At 42.8% G+C, this 19,553-nt stretch overlaps 2 protein-coding genes across 2 annotated transcripts; one reads left to right on the top strand and one right to left on the bottom strand.

Annotated features, from left to right (window-relative positions):
• The first annotated feature begins 596 nt into the window (after positions 1 to 596).
• Positions 597 to 4,673, top strand: LOC135676454 (5-formyltetrahydrofolate cyclo-ligase-like protein COG0212). The gene is made up of 6 exons (XM_065187646.1): positions 597 to 1,036; positions 1,823 to 1,913; positions 3,705 to 3,931; positions 4,011 to 4,086; positions 4,166 to 4,291; positions 4,376 to 4,673. Exons 1-6 carry the CDS (start codon positions 635 to 637, stop codon positions 4,522 to 4,524), a joined length of 1,071 nt encoding a protein of 356 aa, XP_065043718.1. The 5' UTR covers positions 597 to 634; the 3' UTR covers positions 4,525 to 4,673.
• Positions 4,674 to 6,220: 1,547 nt separating this feature from the next.
• Positions 6,221 to 7,510, bottom strand: LOC103988465 (ethylene-responsive transcription factor ERF110). The gene is made up of 2 exons (XM_018826844.2): positions 7,050 to 7,510; positions 6,221 to 6,969 (listed from the first exon to the last, which is right to left on the bottom strand). Exons 1-2 carry the CDS (start codon positions 7,258 to 7,260, stop codon positions 6,413 to 6,415), a joined length of 768 nt encoding a protein of 255 aa, XP_018682389.2. The 5' UTR covers positions 7,261 to 7,510; the 3' UTR covers positions 6,221 to 6,412.
• Between the last annotated feature and the right edge of the window lie 12,043 nt (positions 7,511 to 19,553).

The raw sequence follows: 19,553 nt of genomic DNA, 5'->3' as shown, positions 1-19,553 counted from the left end.
TCATTGGACGTTTCGATACCGCCCTTGTGATTGAACAAACACCATGGAGCCCACAGGGACCCAATCGTCCATCTAAGGTAGACGAAGAGGAGTAGAGGATCCCTCGTCCGTCTCCGAATGGGTAGCCACGTGGGTGCTGTGGGACTCCTGTGGCTGTCGATTGCCCGTTCGATTCTTCACTGAAGAATCCGACGGTCAAGATGACAGAGTACTCCGCTTAACATGCCCACTTTACCATGTGCCTCAACGCATCATTACCGTCACCCGTATCATCATGCCACCACGAAAGTTGCTCTACACGTGGAGAGTGATAAGGTACGGCTCCGAGAAATGGACGGTCCTGATCTAATTTCGTTGATTTCAACTGAAATCTTTAATAATAGCTCTGATAACATGTTTAATTAGCAAGAGATTAGCTGATAATTTCAATCGAATAGATATATACCAAAGAGAGATTTGGAGTTAAATTTATGATCGTTGCAGCAGGGCCTGACACGTGGAGGAATATTGGGACGCTACGTGCCACTTGAGGTGGCCTCCAGTGGATCGGGATGTAACGCGACGCCACGTGTTAACAGATTAGTTTTGGGCTCCCGTAGCCGAAGGCGTAGGACAAATGCCAGTCGCCGAGTAGATGATAATGTCGCTCTCCCTCCACCGCGCCGCTGGGTGGCCTCCCGCCGCTCCTCTCCGCTGGCCCCCGCTACGCCGCCGCTCGTACGTCGCCTCCCCGAGGCCTCCGGGTGCTCCCGCCGCCGCAAGAGTGGACGGCGCCTCCTCATCTTCCTCCTTCGACCCCTCAGCATTCGAGGCCGAGAGGCTCCGCCTCGACGCGGAGGCCCGAGCGTCTATGGCTGCCGCCGCCGCTGCCTCCGATGCGGAGGGTGAGGGACAAGGAGGGGATCCCAAGGCTTGGAAGTGGAAGATCCGGAAGCGTGTCTGGGATATCTTGGAGGCGGAAGATATCGCGCGGAACCCTCGCCCCGTCCACCACCGCATCCCTAATTTTGCCGGCGCTGCCTTAGCCGCTGACTCGGTTGGCTTCTTAATTTATCTTCTTACTTTGCGATTCATTTCTACAACTATTTAGTATGAATTGTTTTGCCACTCGTTACTAATATATCATCCTCTATATACAGCAAAGACTTCATTAGGGCCACAAAGTAGTTGTGACCGAAGAGCAACCGAGAAATTGGGGATCTTCAAGGGTACAAACCTTTTGGAGACCTCAAGCTATATATGGTTATACCGAGTAGATTTGGGAAACATCTATGTTTTCTAATCATTGTGTTAAACGATCATGATCTAAAGTTCACCTTGATTATTCCGAGATTCAATGCTAAAAATCATCCAGCATATGAAGTAACATATTGTTACTAGATTTTGCTACCATCTTTTATTGTCCATCAATAGGTTACATAAGGCTGCAAGCAGTCAATATGTCAAATTTTGAACTACTGAAAATAAGCGTATATGCTAGGTATCTTATTCTACACGTAATTATGAGGTCAGGAGGTTGGGAATGGAAGTTGTGGGGCATGTTGCCAGTGAAAATTTGATGTTCTCTCACGATTATAAGGTCTACTCTCATGGTACATGTCTCTGACAGGGCTTATTGCTTTTCCTTGTTTTGTTGATCGTTTAAGTTTGGATTGAGATTAGAGATTTTTTGGTACTCTGTATTAAATTCATGTGCTTTTTTGGCATGTTATTTATGCTTCTTTGTCCTTTTGTTCCTTTTTTGTGTGTCTAAATTTATTGTACTTTTAGATGTACACCTTTTATTAATTTGCTGAAGTGGTTTAAATCTGTTGGGGTTAAGTTAGGTAAGTTGGATGTGTTTCAAAAGGCCCAATGCGTGAAGGTCAACCCTGACTCGCCTCAGAAACAAGTCCGGTTTTTGACACTTACAGGTTGGTCAACTGTCCCATCTCCAAATATGCTATGATTCACTGTTGCATAATTTTTTTGTTTTTGTATGTATGCATTTGTTGTAGTAGGTTGATTGCATGGATTATTTGTGCTTCCCCACCCTAACTTAGAATGTCAAAACTTGCCTGAACATGGAAAAATGCTGTTTCTTTGTACACAGTGTACAATGCTACTTGTAAGAAATAAAATGTTGAACCAAATTCCCTCATCTACACACCGTCTGTGAAATTCTTTATTAGCTCATTTAGCATGTAAATAGACCAGACCTGATTTAGATGGATGTTTGTGGCTGCAAGTTCTATCACACGTTGCACATGTGCAACTCTATTTTCAGAAACAAGTTCGGTTTTTTACACTTACAGGTTGGTCAACTGTCCCATCTCCAAACGTGCTATGATTCACTGTTGCATAATTTTTTTGTTTTTGTATATATGCATTTGTTGTAGTAGGTTAATTGCATGGATTATTTGTGCTTCACCACCCTAACTTAGAATGTCAAAACTTGCCTGAACATTGAAAAGTGCTATTTCTTTGTAAACTGTGTACAATGCTACTTGTAAGAAATAAAATGTTGAAGGAACCAAATTCCCTCATCTACATCAGCTCCTGAAGAATGAAATGGCAACAAATAGTTGCAAATGTCAAAAAACCAGAAATGTAGAACTTGGTAATTGAAATGGACGATGTGAGTATCTGCTGGTCATGTTTGATTGAACTATTTTGTGTTAATGAACTCAGATCTGCTGGACTTACTGTTTGAAATCAATTTTTAATAGCATGGTAATGAAAGTAAAAAGTCCTTTTAAGGTAGCCAGAGTTGTAATGTTGGTTGGAGATTTCTCATGAAAGTAAAAAGTCCTTTTAGCTCCTACCACCGAAGTACCATTTATAGAGGTACCTGGAAGCTGTCACAATGCCCCATTGTTGGCAACCTACAAAGTCTATATTATCTGCTCTACAACCTTTTTACACCTGACAACTTACAAGAACAAAATAATGTAATAAATGCTTCCCCTGATAGTAGATTTTGAACATACAAGAAAGCAATTAATAAATGTTGCATGCTAGGTTTATTTTGGAGGTTTTTTTTTTTCAACATGTCCTACCATACAAGATCCACATATCTTTATTGATGTGCACCCTTGTTTTTGTTAATACTTGCTGCAATTGATATGTACTTCGCTTCTATGACAAGTTTCATTGGTTACGAATCAATAGAAATTTGAAACGGTTAACTTGTAAGACAATGGAGCAAATGATCCGTCTAACAAGGACTTTGCAGCACTACTCAGTAGCAGAGGAAGAGGAACTGGCACATTCTGCAGCCATCTTTGTTATTTTAGATAGTACTTTTATCACTTAGGATTATAATAATGGATGCTGATGCGGTGTATACTGGTAACATAACTACAACAACTCTTTTTTCGTGGTCCATGGCATGCTGCAGAAAGGTGTGGCATGGGCAGGCCTCTGTTGTTTTATACTAATCTCTTTTGTTCAATCTGCAATAAGATGAGTAAACTCTTAAGAAGTTTATTCTTTTATTATACATTACATTTATTGGTCTTCAATGTTCTGTTATTGTGTGTTCCCTCTTAAAAATGTTCTGTAGTTTCTTGGACTGAAGACTTTGTTAGAAATCACATATTTCTGCCAATTAGTTCAGTTAACATTAACCAATGCCCAGTGGTTCCTCACATGTCATCTTTGCTGATCATGGTTTGCCCATGGTTTGCCCATTTTCTGATTGCAGCTTGATTCGGTGTATGCAGGTGGAAAGAAGTTACTGACTCCTCAACCACGACTGAGGACTGGATTTTTCTCAGTATTGGCATCTCAGACACTGCCTTCTGGTTCCATTTTGGAGGCATGTACCTCTGTAGGAGCTGCGAAATATGGTCAACCAATTGGTCTGGATGAAAAAATAAAAGTTGATTTGATAGTTATTGGTTCAGTTGCAGTCGATCCAACAACAGGAGCACGACTGGGCAAGGGTGAGGTAAGCTGTTGATGTTTTTAATGTGGTATTGCCTAACATTCAGCTGGCATCATTTTTTCTTTGGTGATGTACAATGTAGGGTTTTGCAGAACTCGAGTATGGGATGCTGCGTTATATGGGAGCTATAGATGACAACGTGATGATAGTAACATCTGGTAATATTGTATCTTTTCAGTCGTCCCATTTGGTGTTTTACGTGTAACATCAGAAACATTATCATGCGTGTTCTTCCAGTTCATGACAAGCAATTGGTGGACGATATCCCAGCTGAGAAGCTCTTAGTTCATGATGTGCCAGTTGACATTATCTGCACTCCAACTCAGATCATCTACACCAATACAAGAATCCCAAAGCCTCAGGGTGGGTTCATATTGAATCAATGTACTTCGTTCACTTAAATCCAGTGCCAAGATTAGCTGATCCTGAAGTTTCTTGCATATGTAGGAATCTACTGGGAGAAGTTATCTCCAGAAAAACTGGGTCAGATTCGAATTCTTCGAGAGTTGAAGAGGCGAATAGAGCGGGAGACCGGGCAGCTGCTGCCTACTGGGCCTTCTGAGAAGCTTCCTCCCACCGCTCGACGCAGGCGGTGAGCTTTTATGATATGATCGTAGATTACACTACCTATATATTGTCTCACTGCCATCATCATGCTATATAAACAAATTTGGATTACACTATATCATTTTCTGAACATTATGTGTGATAAAATTTTGTGCAAGGAACAATCCTTTTAATATTATGTTAATATGAATAATCCCTTTTTTTTTCCTGTAAGATACCTGTCTGCTGTTTGTAGAGCACCTGTCAAACGATCGAAACTGTTTATTTATCGTGTCAATATAATGTTATTGTTTTAGGGGATTATTGTTTACAATCCTTATTTATTATTTATAATTGTATTTTAATATTTCAAAATTATTTTTTGATAAATATTTGTATCTCTCTCCTCATCCTATTCTTCCTTGCGGATGGTGTTGAGGGGACAAGGAGCAAGTTTGAGGGATAGGCTAGGGGTGTTGATCGATAAAAAGCACAGGTTAAGGAATGACGGTTGATGACATGTAGAGATAATGATCAGAGATAACGATCAATATTTTTTTTTTCTCTCTTCTCATCTTGTTCTTCCTTGAGGATAGTGTTTTTCCTTGAGGATAGTGTTGAGGGGACAACGATCAAGCATAGACTAAGGAATAAACTAAGAGACAGGATATTGATCGATAAAAAGCACAGATTAGGAAATGATCAGAGATAACGATCAATATATTTTTTTCTCTCTTCTCATCATGTTCTTCCTTGAGGATAGCGTTGAGGTGACAACGAACAAGGTTAGAGCATAGACTAAGGGATAAACTAAGAGACAGGACACTAGATTGGGGATGATGATCAACACTAGAGAGGTGCACAAGATGGATCGTAAATAGTAAATTTTTATCAATAGTAAAAAAAGGATTTTAAACAGTAACTCCTTTTTTTAATCATGATTATATGGTTTTTTTGTACGGTGTCGTTCTCGTGACAACACATGTCATGCCATTTTTGCTAACTTGTTCTTCCATATTTAAAGAAAGAAGAAAAATGGAACCCTTCTCTTCTTGTCAACGTCGACGACGCTGAAATGAGATGTCCTTTTTGTTTGACCAATGTCGGTCCACGAATACCTATGAGGATACACCCCAAACCAGAAGAGCACCAATAAGGAACGAAAACGAATTCATATGTGGTTTTGGTCCCTTTGCCTGCGCCTCAAGACTCCTGTGAAGTGTGAGCCACTTCTCTCTGTTGGACTGGACTCCTCCGTGTTTGCTTGCCAATCCTATCTGTCTGGTTTGACCGATCGAGTTGCAGGTCGGTCAGCTGTGTCACAAACGTAAACAACCGTCTTAAGCAACCATCGCCATCACATACTTGTGTGTGCGAAAGGAGAGGAGAAGACGATCTAATTTTATATTTATATATATACTACTCAAATTATATGGATGTTTTCGCATGCCTATATTGACTCACCCCCGAATTCTCCTCATCATTCATTACAAATAAGGAAAGAAAAAGATCGAATCAAAGATCAATGAAGCATTTGTGAGGATTCAGTCATCCCTACCACAGATTCTCCAGTGTCCGCGTCAAAACATTCAAGTCAAATCACATCCGTCAACTCATTGACCACCGCGCCACGACAAGAACACCTTTCTGGTATCCAAGCAGATAGCTTAAAACAAGAACACCACTGGATTCACGTTTCTGCTCGGCTTCCCAAGAAATATCCTTTCTTTGAATAGCCAGCAAGTATTTTCCTTTAGAAGCATCTTAAACTTGTGTGTGAAGAAAGCATAATTTGGTGAATAAAATAAAGGAATTAATGTTCTTTCTCCTGTCAGAATTCTAGCAATACAATATGGAAGAAGCTAAAGAGAAGTACGTGTAGGAAAACGAGATCGAAAGAGGCGAAGGAATAATCTCTGAGGCACAGTAAGTCTATCTCTATCCCGACGAGGAAGATGGAGGATAATGGCTGGATTCAGTCCAAGGTGGAAGTTGAAGATAGTCCATCTGTTGCTCTGATGCTGGTGGATAGAGCAGTGGAGATAAGGGATGACCGGAAGCAGCAGCAGCAGCAGTGAGAGGAGAAGCAGGATTATTAGCTCTGCAACTCACCGTCTCATCCAACAAAACAGGCGGAGGCATCCCTCGGCCATCCTCTGCTCCCTGCAGCAGCCTCGAGTACTCCCAGTAATTCCTCATGGCGTCGAAGGGTCGGGACTCCAGGAGAGCAGCAGGAGCGGCGGACGGCGCGGCTGCCGGCGCTTGTCGAACCCCGGCGTCCTCGGGGAAGTTGAGCTTGGCTCTGTTTCCTCGGAACCGAAGGGCGGCCTCGTCGTAGGCCCGGGCGGCCGCCTCGGCGGTGTCGAAGGTACCGAGCCAGACGCGGGCCGCCTTGTGCGGGTCTCTTATCTCCGCGGCCCATTTGCCCCAAGGGCGTTGCCGCACTCCTCGGAACCTTTTCCTGCCCCCTTGCTCCGCTCGAGCTTGCTCTCTTCCTGTTCGAGAACGAGAGAATACATGAAACGAAACGTAGACGCTACAGAGGAACAGAAATGGACCGCTCGAGTACTCGAACCAGCTGCCGAAGCCGACGACGACGACGACGACCCCCCCGGAGACGACCCGAACGTAATGCAAAAGCTGGGCACCTCCTCGTGCACGAAGCTCTCCCTCCCCTGCATCTGCCGGCCGCCACCGTTCTGCTCGCCACTCGACGGTAAGGACGGCAGAGACGCGCCATCCTCTCCTGCGACCACGCGCGCCAGCGTCGACACCATCACGGACATCTCCTGCTCCACGAACGACGCCGTCAGCCTCGTCCCTCTCGCCCTCGTCGACGGCACGGGCACTCTTTCGCCCCCGTCATCGAGCCAGATGACGTCGCCAGCGGATTCTCTCTGAAGGTTAGCCACCTTGACGTCGCCAGCGGATTCTCTCTGAAGGTTAGCCACCTTGACGCGCGTGCAAGCTTCGCTATTGGCTCCTCTCCCGCGAACGAGCCGCTCAAAAGACCACTCGAAACGTGACGATCCGATTCATACATATATGCATATATACACATATGTTTAGAGAGAGAGAGAGAGATATGGATCGAGCACAGGAAAGCACGAGGCGGCAATTAACGCCGTCATATGAATATGGGGAAGCAATGCTATCTCGGTGGGGTTAAAAGCGGGGTTCAAACGTTGGTTTGACCGTGGAGGCGGTGGAGGGTGAGATTGTGGGTCGCCAACGTCGTTGTGATATATAATAAATATAGGATATTTTATTTAGAAAAGTCCTTCATATTAAGTTTTAATCAAAATAATATCCCCTTAATTTGTTTTTAATTAGGGCGTTCTTTTTTCATCAACTTGACTAAAATGCCCTCGGTCGTCCTCGTCGTCGCAGCCACCGCCTCCACCCACCACGAGCGGTGGCTCCTCCCTTCCTTCTTCCCGTCCCTTCCCCCTCCTCCTCCCCCCTTTCCCGCCGCCCGCCCTTCCTCTGCTGCCCTCGCCGCGGTTCCCACTGCTACGAGAGAGGAAGAAGACGAACAGGAGGAAGCAGAGTCCTCCGCGGCGGGGGGGCGCCGGAGGCAGTGCTTCTACTCCTTGAGCCGGGACGCGATCGCCTCCTCGGCGGTGGCGAAGGTGCTGAGCAAGCGGACGCCGCGGATGGGATCTCGGATCTCCGCCGTCCTCGCCTCCCGCCTCCGCTCTACCCGGGCGGCGGAGAAAGCGGGGAGGAGGAGGCGACGACGGGTGGATCGAGGATATTTTCGTCAAATTGATGACGCATAAAAATCAATCAAACAGGCATCATTTGATTAAAACTTAATATTCAAACCTTTTTAGGTAAAATAATTAAAATTTTAATTATGTTATATATATATATATATATAATTAGAGTTTAGCTAATCTTAGGAATTTGGTTACTAAATAAATAATTAATTAATTAAGGTTAAGATGAGAAAGATATTTTATATGTTGTCGTGATTAAGACGATCACCAAACGCAACACGGATCGCACATCGTACACGTGGTTTGCCATAGTCGGCAGCAATTGGACTCGAGCCAATGATCAATTGCCACATCATCCAACAACGCGTCCAGTAAATTAGCCCAACCTTGGACGAATCGGGGTCTGCGGTCGGCGGATTCACACTGCACGAAGCAACTTGACTCGGTCGACATCCTCGTCGGCATCGAACACGATCGGACGGATAAGTCAAACAGAATCCGGTCAACCTCAACGACAACGTCCTCTCAGTTCTTTAATCGTTTTAATCCACATGGAAATTGACGAGCATGCGATGGATTCTTTTCTCACTTCTTAATTTATAGCTCAGTCGATCCTATTAGGTTGACTGTGGTGTTGATCTGATCAACTTGAATTTGACATCTGACATCGATATCTTAATCTAATCTCACTATTATGTGTCGAGTTTTTATCGAAAGAATATTATGTGTATTAAAAGTTAATTTCAAGATATTATTTAAAATTATTTTAAAAGAAAATATGGATAATTATATATACAATAAATATAGATCATCAAAAGATACAAATAGAGAACTCACAAACGCCACAGGATTCAATCGTTCCAGTCTCGAACGCCGGTGCTTTGCGTACAGCGACATGTCGTTGGATGTGAGGAGCATTAATCGGAAAACAAAGGGAACTGTTTCTGTCGGCCGAGGAAGCTTATCGGTGAAAGGTGTTCTTCCGTCGTATGCCACCTTTGAACCAGTCAACACGTGGTGTGATGCCATTTAATGTCCCACGCGAACATGTGGTGGCCACGCATTTGCACGGTCTGCCATGTCTCCATGGCAAATCCACATAGTCCACATAGTTCGGTGACCACATCAATCATCAAAATATTAATATTATCATATCTATTTATCAAGAATTAAGGGTTCAAAAACTCATCGATAATTGAAAATAATATGTATATATGAAACTACATTGGGAAAGAGTCACTCGATCATTTACCTTCGTATCTTTATCCTTCACTTGTTATGAGTGATTAATTGACATATACATAGGTATTTTACTAGGATGAATAAAAAAATAATCAAAATAGCTCAATAGATATTGATCGATAAGAGATGTATATTTTTCTCCAATAATATTTCAACACGTGGCAATGCAATGTGATAATGTAGTCAGCGATGAGAAGCATAATCTGATTAACAACTCGACTACATGTACATCGGTTCAAAATATTGATAAGAAAATATTTTAAATATATCCAAAAGTGATAGATAGGGGAAGAAATAGTCTTGAAATATTCCTCTCGATTGGATTAATATAAAAAGTTACATTAGGCATGATAATTGATGAGGATAATAACTGCGGGTGACATCAACCGATCAATGATGCTTCGGTTGACCTGACACCACGTGGTCAAATGGTCCTGAACGTCGATCGAGGCACATTAAACATCCTGCTCAAGCTCGGTCCTTCATGCCATGTCAACACCAGTGTCAAACGCTACTAGTCTGCCCCTGCAAACGGGCACATCAGGAAATAATAAGCTTCCCTATAAATACCCTCGCATTCTAAACGGAAAGGGGGGAGGAGGAAACACACACAAAAAGACCTCTTCATTTCATCTGACTTGATCGTCAAGGAAGGAGAACTTAGCTAAAGAATTCCCCTCCACTATCTTCTAACTTGGTCGTCGGAGGGGTCGGGTCGAGCTTCTCAACTCGACCTTTGTGCAGGTGCGAGGCCGAAAGCCCCCACGGGACGCGCAGGCGAGGAGTCCTTGCTCGGAGTAAAAGGCGATCCCGTCTCGATCGGACCACTGCACTTGACCACCTCAGCGGGCTCGAAGGCTGTCCCGGGAAGATCCCCCGTCGTTCAGACCCGAACCGAGCCGTGTCGGCCCCGAGGCCACAGCTCAAGATTGTTTCCCACAATATTTTGACGCTAGAAGGAGAGCCCGGAATGTCGAGTGATCACCCGAGCGGCTCAGATGAGCCCGTGGCTAAGAGGTCGCACCTAATTGGAGCCTCGGGGGAACATCCCTTGCACGGAGGTCATCGTGACGAACACCTCGCCACGACCTCATAGTGCTATTGGCGGATATTCAACGACCCGGGCCTGTCGCCGCCCGACGGCGCCCCTGCCGACCCCTCACCCATATCATCCGAGGACTTTCAGGACCTCGCTCGTCAAGTCCGAGCTCTGATGGGTATGGTGCAAACCATTATCCCGCTCGTTTCTCATCTAGCGCAACCGCCTGCGATCCAACCATTGCGACAACACAAGGCGCCCGTTCGGGCCCACATGACACTTCCGGAGCTCCCCACCTCGCCTCGGGTCCGACCAGCCCCACTCGGGGATCGAGTGATGGATAACCCGAGCGGTCGCCCGGAACCCAAGGCACTCTCTTCAGACTCCCTACGGGCCCAGTTGTGCTTCGTCAGCCAGCAACTCGATGAGGTGCAGAAAGAGGTTCGCAGGTCCAAGGGAGAGCTTGGGGAGGATGCACATCAGGGATCTTCGTTCACACCCAAGATACAGGATCAAACGGTCCCCTCGAACTTCCGACTCCCCTCCTTGGACGCATATGACGGCGCCATCGACCCGGCGGACCATGTAGCCACTTTTTGCGCCCAGATGGCGTTGTACGGAACCTATGACGCTGTGATGTGCAGGGTGTTTCTCACCACTCTGAGTGGGCCGACCCGCACATGGTACTGTGGCCTGAAGACCGGGACTATCGGCTCCTTCAACCAGCTCATCAAGGACTTCGAGCTTAACTTCCTGGCCTACGCCCGGCCGAAACCATTTGTGGCACTGCTCATCGAACTCAAACAAAGGGAAGACGAGCCCCTCTCACATTTTGTGGATCGCTTTGCCACGCAAATCCGGGGTTTCTCGGATACTCATCCCTCTCTGTTAGTGCAGGCGTTTATGATAGGCCTGCAACCTTCCAGATTTCTCTGGTCCCTCGCGGAGCGACCTCCCACTACAGTGCCAGAGATGCTCCAGCGGGCTAACCGATACATCGCAACGGAGGCCTGGGTGGCCGTGAGGAGAAGGGACGACTTCCGACAGCGGGCTCCATAAGAGAGGTCAAGCACCCGCGATGGCTATCCGATGTAGTCCTCATGAAAAGAAATCTAGGCCCTGCCTCAATCTCTTCCGAGCAAAGGTTCAGTATCTAGCTGATCGCCTCCCGACTCGCGGTTAGCCCCAGCCTAACCCTATTTGCATCTACACGCCTCGGTCGTAGCCCGCTTGCGTCGTGCTCCTCAGCCACAGTTTGCCCGAGACCACGCTTGAGCCGCACTCCTCGGCCGCAGCCTGCCTGCATCGTGCTTCTCGGTTGTAGTTTGCCCGAGACCACGCTTGCGCAGTCTGCCCACCTAAGCCACACTCCTCGGCCGCAGCCCGCCTGCGTCATGCTTCTCGGCCACAGTTTGCCCGAGACCACACTTGTGCGACCTGCTTGCCTGAGCCACACTCCTCGGCAGTAGCCCGCCTGCATCGTGTTAGGATCGAGAGCACTAAGAGGGGGGGGTGAATTAGTGCAGCGGAAATCTTTCAGTGATTAAAAACGAAAGCTGCGTTCGTTCGATAAAAACTATTTTGATGCAAAAGCCAATTCTAAGATTACTTATGATTAAGTGCAGTTTACGTTGAAACACAGTTTGCGTCTAAGTGCAATTTACGCAGTTTGCGTCTAAATGCAGTTTGTGTCTAAATGCAGATTGCGTCTAAGCACAGTTTGCATCTAAGCGCAGTTTACGTCTAAGCTTAGATTGCATCTAAGCGCAGTTTGCATCTAAGCGCAGATTGCGTCTAAGCGCAGTTTGCGTCTAAACACAGTTTGCGTCTAAGCGCAGTTTACGTCTAAACTCAGATTGCGTCTAAGCGCAGTTTGCGTCTAAGCGCAGTTTGCGTCTAAACGCAGATTGCGTCTAAGCGCAGAAGGCAGTTTGCAGTTATAAATGGAATCAAAACGTAAACGTAAACTGCAAAGAAACTCGTTCGTAAAAGCGCAGAAGACAGTTTGCAGTTATAAATAGAATCAAAACGTAAATGTAAACCGCAATGTAGAGATCGTACGAAAACACCGATTTACGTATGAATGCAGATTTGAAAAGAATAGAACTTAGAAACTTGTTCGTAAAAGCGCAGAGAGCAGTAGCTATGTAGGAGGTTTGCAGTAATGATAAAATGCTCAAAATGAAAGCAAACCAGAGATTTAGAGTGGTTCGGTCAGTCTTGACCTACTCCACTTTTGGCTTCCTCCACCGACGAGGTCACCGACGTCAACTAGAAGCCTTCCTTCAATAGGCGAAGGCCAACTACCCTCTTACAGATTCACTCCTTTTGACGGGCTTAGGAGACAACCCTTACAGAAGTTTTCTCTCCTCTCTTTACAACTCAAACTTGAAGAATAGAAAGAGGAGAACTAGTAGTTTTGAGCTCTAAGAAACACAGAAAGATAGCAAGATTTCTGTTAGGATCGGAGCGGCACTAAGAGGGGGGGGGGTGAATTAGTGCAGCGGATTAAAACTTCGATTTTAACAAAATCTTTCGTACGATAAGAACGAAACTTGAAAAGTTTAACTTGAAGGCGTATTCTTAAAGTTGCGCAGCAAGGGTAATAAGGAACTAAAGCAGTAAGAAGATTTACAGTAATGTAAATGACAATAATAAAATGCAAACCAGAGATTACGCCGATTTTTAGAGTGGTTCGGTCAAATGACCTACTCCACTTGCGAGGCCCCTCTTCGATGAGGCTCCCACCTTCCACTAGCAAGTCTCTTGAAATGGAAGGGTAAACACCCCTCTTACAACCTTTTACAAGCAGCTCAACCTCTTACAAATTTTCAATAAGAAAGAAGGAGGAGAACTCTCTAGCAAATTGAAAACAAGACTTGCTAAGACTTTCTAAGACTTTTCTCTCAATCAAAATGCTTCTCAAAAGTTGTAACCTCAGCTGAGATTTAAGGGGTATTTATAGGCCTCAAGAGGATTCAAATTTTGGGCTCCAAAATTTGAATTCTCTTAGGGTTCCCGGTGCTGGAGGTGCCACCGCCCAGCCAGGCGGTGCCACCGCCCAGCCAGGCGGTGCCACCGCCCAGCGCTCGGGTGCTGGACGGTGCAACCGCCCATCCAAGGAGGTGTCACCGCCCAGCCAGGCGGTGCCACCGCCTGGCTCTCCAATTCATTTGTTTGGCTTAATTTTAGCCCAAACTAAATCTGACTTTGGGCCCAGTTGGCCCCTAACCAGTATATAGGATTATCTCTTAATCCTAATCCTAATTACAGGTGAACTACATAACACAAAAAAACATCCTAAGCAAGTTTTTTAACCGCGAACGTCGAGTCTTGTTCCGGCGAGCTTTCCGACGGACTCTCTGCAAGCTCCCAATCTTTGTGATGACTTTAACGAGTAGCCGAGCCTTCTCGGTGATCTCCGCGAGCCTCCGACGATTTCTTCGGCGAACTTCCAACACGTTCCCGATTTCTTCTCGGTTGGTTCCGGCAGCATCTCCGATGATTCTTCGGTCTCTTAAACGTCCATCGAGCTCGACTCCGGTATCCTTGCTTTATGTTTTCTGGTTATCGTAGTTAATCCTGCACACTTAACTCAATAATATGGATTAGATCAATTAACCCACCAATTGATTATATCATCAAAATCCGAGATTCAACAATCTCCCCCTTTTTGATGATGACAATCAATTGATGACGGAGTTAAATATAACTCCTCCTATCTATATGTCATATTATGAGAAGATAAAAAACACTTGAATTTCATCCCATTGGATTCAAGCATAACCCGATAAGTTCTAATCGTAGAACTTATCGTTATCCTCATTAAACAATAGTAAGTACGAAACTTCGATGAAAATCATAAGTTAAATGATACGGGACGAATTTTGCTACGACAGAAGATAAAGATTTTCAATATAAATTTCATGATATCAATCTTGTGATATTTTCAAGGATTCGCAAGTCATATAAGACATTCATATCACACAGAAGATAAAGATTTTCAATATAAATTTCATGATATCAATCTTGTGATATTTTCAAGGATTTGCAAGTCATATAAGACATTCATATCACACAAGTTTTTGTAATTCATATTAGTCATGCTATCGTTCTGGTGTAAGTCATCACTTCTCCCCCTTTGTCATCAACAAAAAGAGACAAGCCAGCTAATTGATGATCATAGAAAAAGGTTTAGCATTCATCAAAGTTCATCATTCAAATTTGCCAGAAATAGTTTATCCAAAAGACATCATCATCTATGCAGATTAAGACAGTAGTTATCTAAAAGGAAAGATCAGTTATCGTTCAATCGATGACAAACTTGAACTTGTTGTTAAAAGCAAACAGAACAGAATAAAAAGATACATCAATTTAATCCTTAGGAGGTAGTCCACAGTGCTGATACATGATATCTATTTTTTCATTCATCTGTCGTAGTGTCTTCAAAATTTCAACTTGTTGATTCTGAATTTGTTCTTGCTGTGATTTGATCTGAGATAGCTCCGCCATAATGATATCTTCAGAGGAGGAAACAGGAGCTGAAGGTGCTGCGCCAAAGGGACTAGGAGGAGGAGATTCATTTCCCATAAGAATTGGTGTTTCGGGTTGTTCTATTGGTGTAGGAATTGGATCCGTCCTTCTAGGCTGCCTAACCCATATGCCATTGCTAAAAGTGCACCTAAGTCTTTTCAGCAGGTTTTTATTTATTATGTTATATCGATCATTTTGAATAGATTCTTCATCGGGTGGAATGCAAATGTCATACGCATGAAGAATTCTAGTGATTAACCTCCCATATGGCAATATAGTATCTTTAGTCATAATATCCTGCATGTGTTGGCGAATTAAGTACCCAAAACAATTATGCTGACCGGTCATAATCCAATACATGGTTCCTATCTCTATTTGACTTATTTCGTCAAGATGAAATTGTTTGGGGAATATGATGCTTGTGATAATGTGATGAAGAATTTTAGAGTTGAAAGGCAGTAAGTGTTCACAGCTCTTGGGTAGGAAGTCAAGGTTTGGATTTACAAAAATTGTTTTCACGGCTTCGGTATAGGTTGCTCCTATGGTTTTGACGTCCCATTTACCTTTAAAATAGCATCCCCTATCTTTTTCAGTTATGCCAATTAGCTCACAAATGGTGCTGTCAAATATTCTAATGGGTGTTCCTAGAATGTAAGTGCTTAGGCTATCATTGTCCTCATATAGGTTGGCATAGAACAATCTCACTAACCGTGGATAGATTGGTTCCTCTATTTGTAGTAGAGGTAGAGCTTCTAGGTGTGCAAACCACCTAATGGGATCTAAGTCCTCTAGTTCATCCAAATCAACGTATTTTCCCTTATGGACACATCGTGTTTCAAATTTTGGAAAGCTAAGGGCTACCTCTTTTGATCTAAAAAGGTCATGGTTATATGAATCTCCTTCAATCCTTATTTCTTTTGATCTCTTAGGAGCCATTTTCTAGACAAGATGATGATGAAATTGTGAAAAATAAGCAAGAGAAAGAGAAAAGAAAAGAGGGATTTCAAGTGTTACCTTGTGGAGATTATGTTGAGAGATGGAAAGCTTGGACCACCAAGAATCCTTCTCCAATGTTTCTAAGAGTTAGAATGAGGGTTAGAGGGAATGAGAGAGGGTTTTTGAGAGGTTTTTCTTCGGGTTGGGGGCGGTGTCACCGCCGGCCCTAACCCCTCGGGTTAAAAGGGTGACTCGGTCGGTGTCACCGCCAAACTGGTCGGTGTCACCGCCTGGCGCCCGAGCGCCAGGCGATGCAACAACCGGATCTGGCGGTGCCACCGCTGGCATCACGCGGAGGAAAGAAAAAAAAAATTTTCTTCCTTCCTTTTGTTTAGCTTCTTCCCTCAAGATCATAAGTTATACTTTAATGGATCATTTTGAATTGAAGAGGAAGGAAGAATTCAAATTCATAAACGAAGGGAAAAGAACGAGTCCTTTTTGTGAAGTTCATTTTAGGGACAATTTAGCATGCCTAATTCCCTTCGGATGAATTCAAATTGGTCTTCATTCAAAGCTTTTGTAAATATATCTGCTAATTGATGCTTTGTGTCAATGAATTCTAGAACAACATCATTGTTAAGGACATGATCGCGTATGAAATGATGCCTAACGTCGATGTGCTTAGTTCTAGAGTACTGAATTGGATTTTTAGTAAGGCATATGACACTAGTATTATCGCATTTTATGGGAATATTTTCAAAGTGAATTCCAAAGTCTTCTAATGTATTTTTCATCCAAATTACTTGTGCACAACATGCACTTGCAGCAATGTATTCGGCTTCCGCCATAGATAGTGCAACTGAATTTTGTTTCTTGGAAGTCCAAGAAACAAGTGCATGTCCTAAAAATTGACATGTTCCGGATGTACTTTTTCTATCTATCCTGCATCCGCCAAAATCGGCATCTGCATAAGCTATTAGATCGAATTTTTCAGATTTTGGATACCACAATCCTAAATTTGGAGTTCCTTTAAGATACCTAAATATTCTTTTAACACTCTTAAGATGAGATAATTTAGGATTAGATTGAAACCTAGCGCAAAGTCCTACACTAAACATAATATCCGGTCTAGTCGCGGTGAGGTAGAGTAGACTACCTATCATTCCCCTATATGTTTTTTGATCGAAACTTTCACCATTTTCATCCATATCTAACTTAGTCGCAGTACTCATATGGGTGTTTATTGCTTTTGAATTATCCATGTTAAATCGTTTTAACAATTCTAATGTATATTTAGATTGGTTAAGAAATATACCATCACTAAGTTGTTTGATTTGTAATCCCAAAAAGAAAGTTAATTCACCCATTAAACTCATTTCAAATTCAAGACTCATACATTTGGCAAATGATTCACATAGTGATTCATCCGAAGAGCCAAAAATAATATCATCAACATAAATTTGCACAATAAGAAAATTATTTTCAAAATGTTTAATAAACAATGTAGTATCAACCTTGCCTTTAGTAAAATTATCCAAAATAAGAAAGGAACTAAGCCTTTCGTACCAAGCTCTAGGAGCTTGTTTCAAGCCATAGAGGGCCTTGGTCAATTTGAATACATGATTAGGAAGAAGAGAATTTTCAAATCCGGGAGGTTGTTCGACAAATACTTCTTCGGAAATAAAACCATTCAAGAAATCACTTTTAACATCCATTTGAAATAGTTTAAAATTATTACTACTAGCATAGGCAAGGAGCATCCTTATGGCTTCTAATCGAGCCACGGGAGCGAAGGTTTCTTCGTAATCGATACCTTCTTCTTGGTTGAAACCTTTGGCCACTAATCTAGCTTTGTTTCTAACCACGATACCATTTTCGTCTTGCTTGTTTCTAAAGACCCACTTAGTACCTATGACTAAGTGGTCACTTGGTCTAGGAACAAGCTTCCATACTTCATTCCTCTCAAATTGGTTCAATTCTTCTTGCATTGCAATGACCCAAAAATCATCTTTTAAGGCTTCGTCAATGCATTTAGGTTCAATTTGAGAAAGGAAAGCGGCGTTAGCACAGAAATTTTTGAAAGAAGAACGAGTTTGAACCCCTTTTGATGTATCTCCTATAATTTGCTCTTTTGGATGAGCATCTACATACTTCCATTCTTTTGGTAAAGAAATTTCGGAAGAAGATGCATTCAAATGGCTATTTTGAGGAGAGGGTTCATTTAAATTCAAATTATCAAAACCAAGATCATCATCAAAATCATTTTTCTTTAAATTGGAAATTTCATTAAAAACTACATGAATAGACTCTTCTATTACTAAGGTTCTTTTATTAAAAATCCGAAAAGCCTTAGAAACGGAAGAGTAGCCAAGAAAGATGCCTTCATCGGATTTAGCATCAAATTTTCCTAAGGCATCCCTTTCATTTAAAATAAAGCATTTACAACCAAAATCTTTAAAATAGGAGATGTTTGGTTTTTTGTTATTCCATAATTCATAGGGAGTTTTGGATAAGGATGGTCTTATTAGGACTCTATTCATGATGTAGCAAGTCGTATTTACGGCTTCGGCCCAAAAGTACTTAGGTAAACTATGTTCATTCAACATAGTTCTTGCCATTTCTTGTAGGTTTCTATTTTTCCTTTCAACTACTCCATTTTGTTGAGGATTTCTTGGAGTTGAGAAGTTGTGATTGTACCCATTACTTTCGCAAAAATTTTGAAAGTCACGGTTTTGGAATTCACCACCGTGATCACTCCGAATTGATGAAATCATGAAGCCTTTTTCGTTTTGAGTGAGTTTACAAAATTTAGAGAAACACTTGAAGCAATCACTTTTGTGAGCTAAGAAATAGGTCCAAATGTATCTAGAGTAGTCATCCACAATCACAAAAGCATATTTGCTTCCACCTAGACTTGTTGTATCAATTGGTCCAAATAAGTCCAAATGGATCAATTGTAATGGTCTAGTGGTGCTAATTTGATTTTTTGGTTTGAAGCTTGTTTTTATTTGTTTGCCTAGTTGACATGCATCGCATACTTTGTCCTTAATAAACTTTATATTTGGAATTCCTCGTACTAATTCTTGAGATGAGATCTTAGATATTGTTTTCATGCTTGCATGGCCTAATCTCCTATGCCAAAGCCAAGCATCATCATTTACGATGGAGAAACACATTTCATTACTTAGTTCATCAAGATTGATGGTATAGACATTATTTTGTTTTAAAGCAATCATAGTCATGTTATGATTTGGTTTTTCAATAATGCATATATTTGATTCAAATCTAACGATGTAACCTTTATCGCATAGTTGACTAATACTCAAGAGATTATGTTTCAATCCATCAACTAGTAAGACATCATCAATGGAAAAATTAAATTTGTTACCAATAGTTCCCTTGCCAATGATTTTGCCCTTGTTGTTGTCTCCGAAGGTAACGTACCCTTCTTCTTTGCTAGTGAGCATAGAGAAATGAGATGGATCTCCAGTCATATGTCTTGAGCATCCACTATCGAGATACCATCTCTTGCTCCTAGCTTGTGGGTTTGTCTACAAAAGAGGATGATTTTTAGGTACCCATTTGATTTTGGGTGCCTCAAAAATTG

The sequence above is a fragment of the Musa acuminata genome, chromosome BXJ1-6 (genome assembly GCF_036884655.1).
Source record: "Musa acuminata AAA Group cultivar baxijiao chromosome BXJ1-6, Cavendish_Baxijiao_AAA, whole genome shotgun sequence".
In the NCBI taxonomy this organism is placed as follows: Eukaryota; Viridiplantae; Streptophyta; class Magnoliopsida; order Zingiberales; family Musaceae; genus Musa; species Musa acuminata.
Note: the sequence above shows the minus strand (reverse complement) of the source record. Positions and strands in the feature narration are given on the sequence as shown.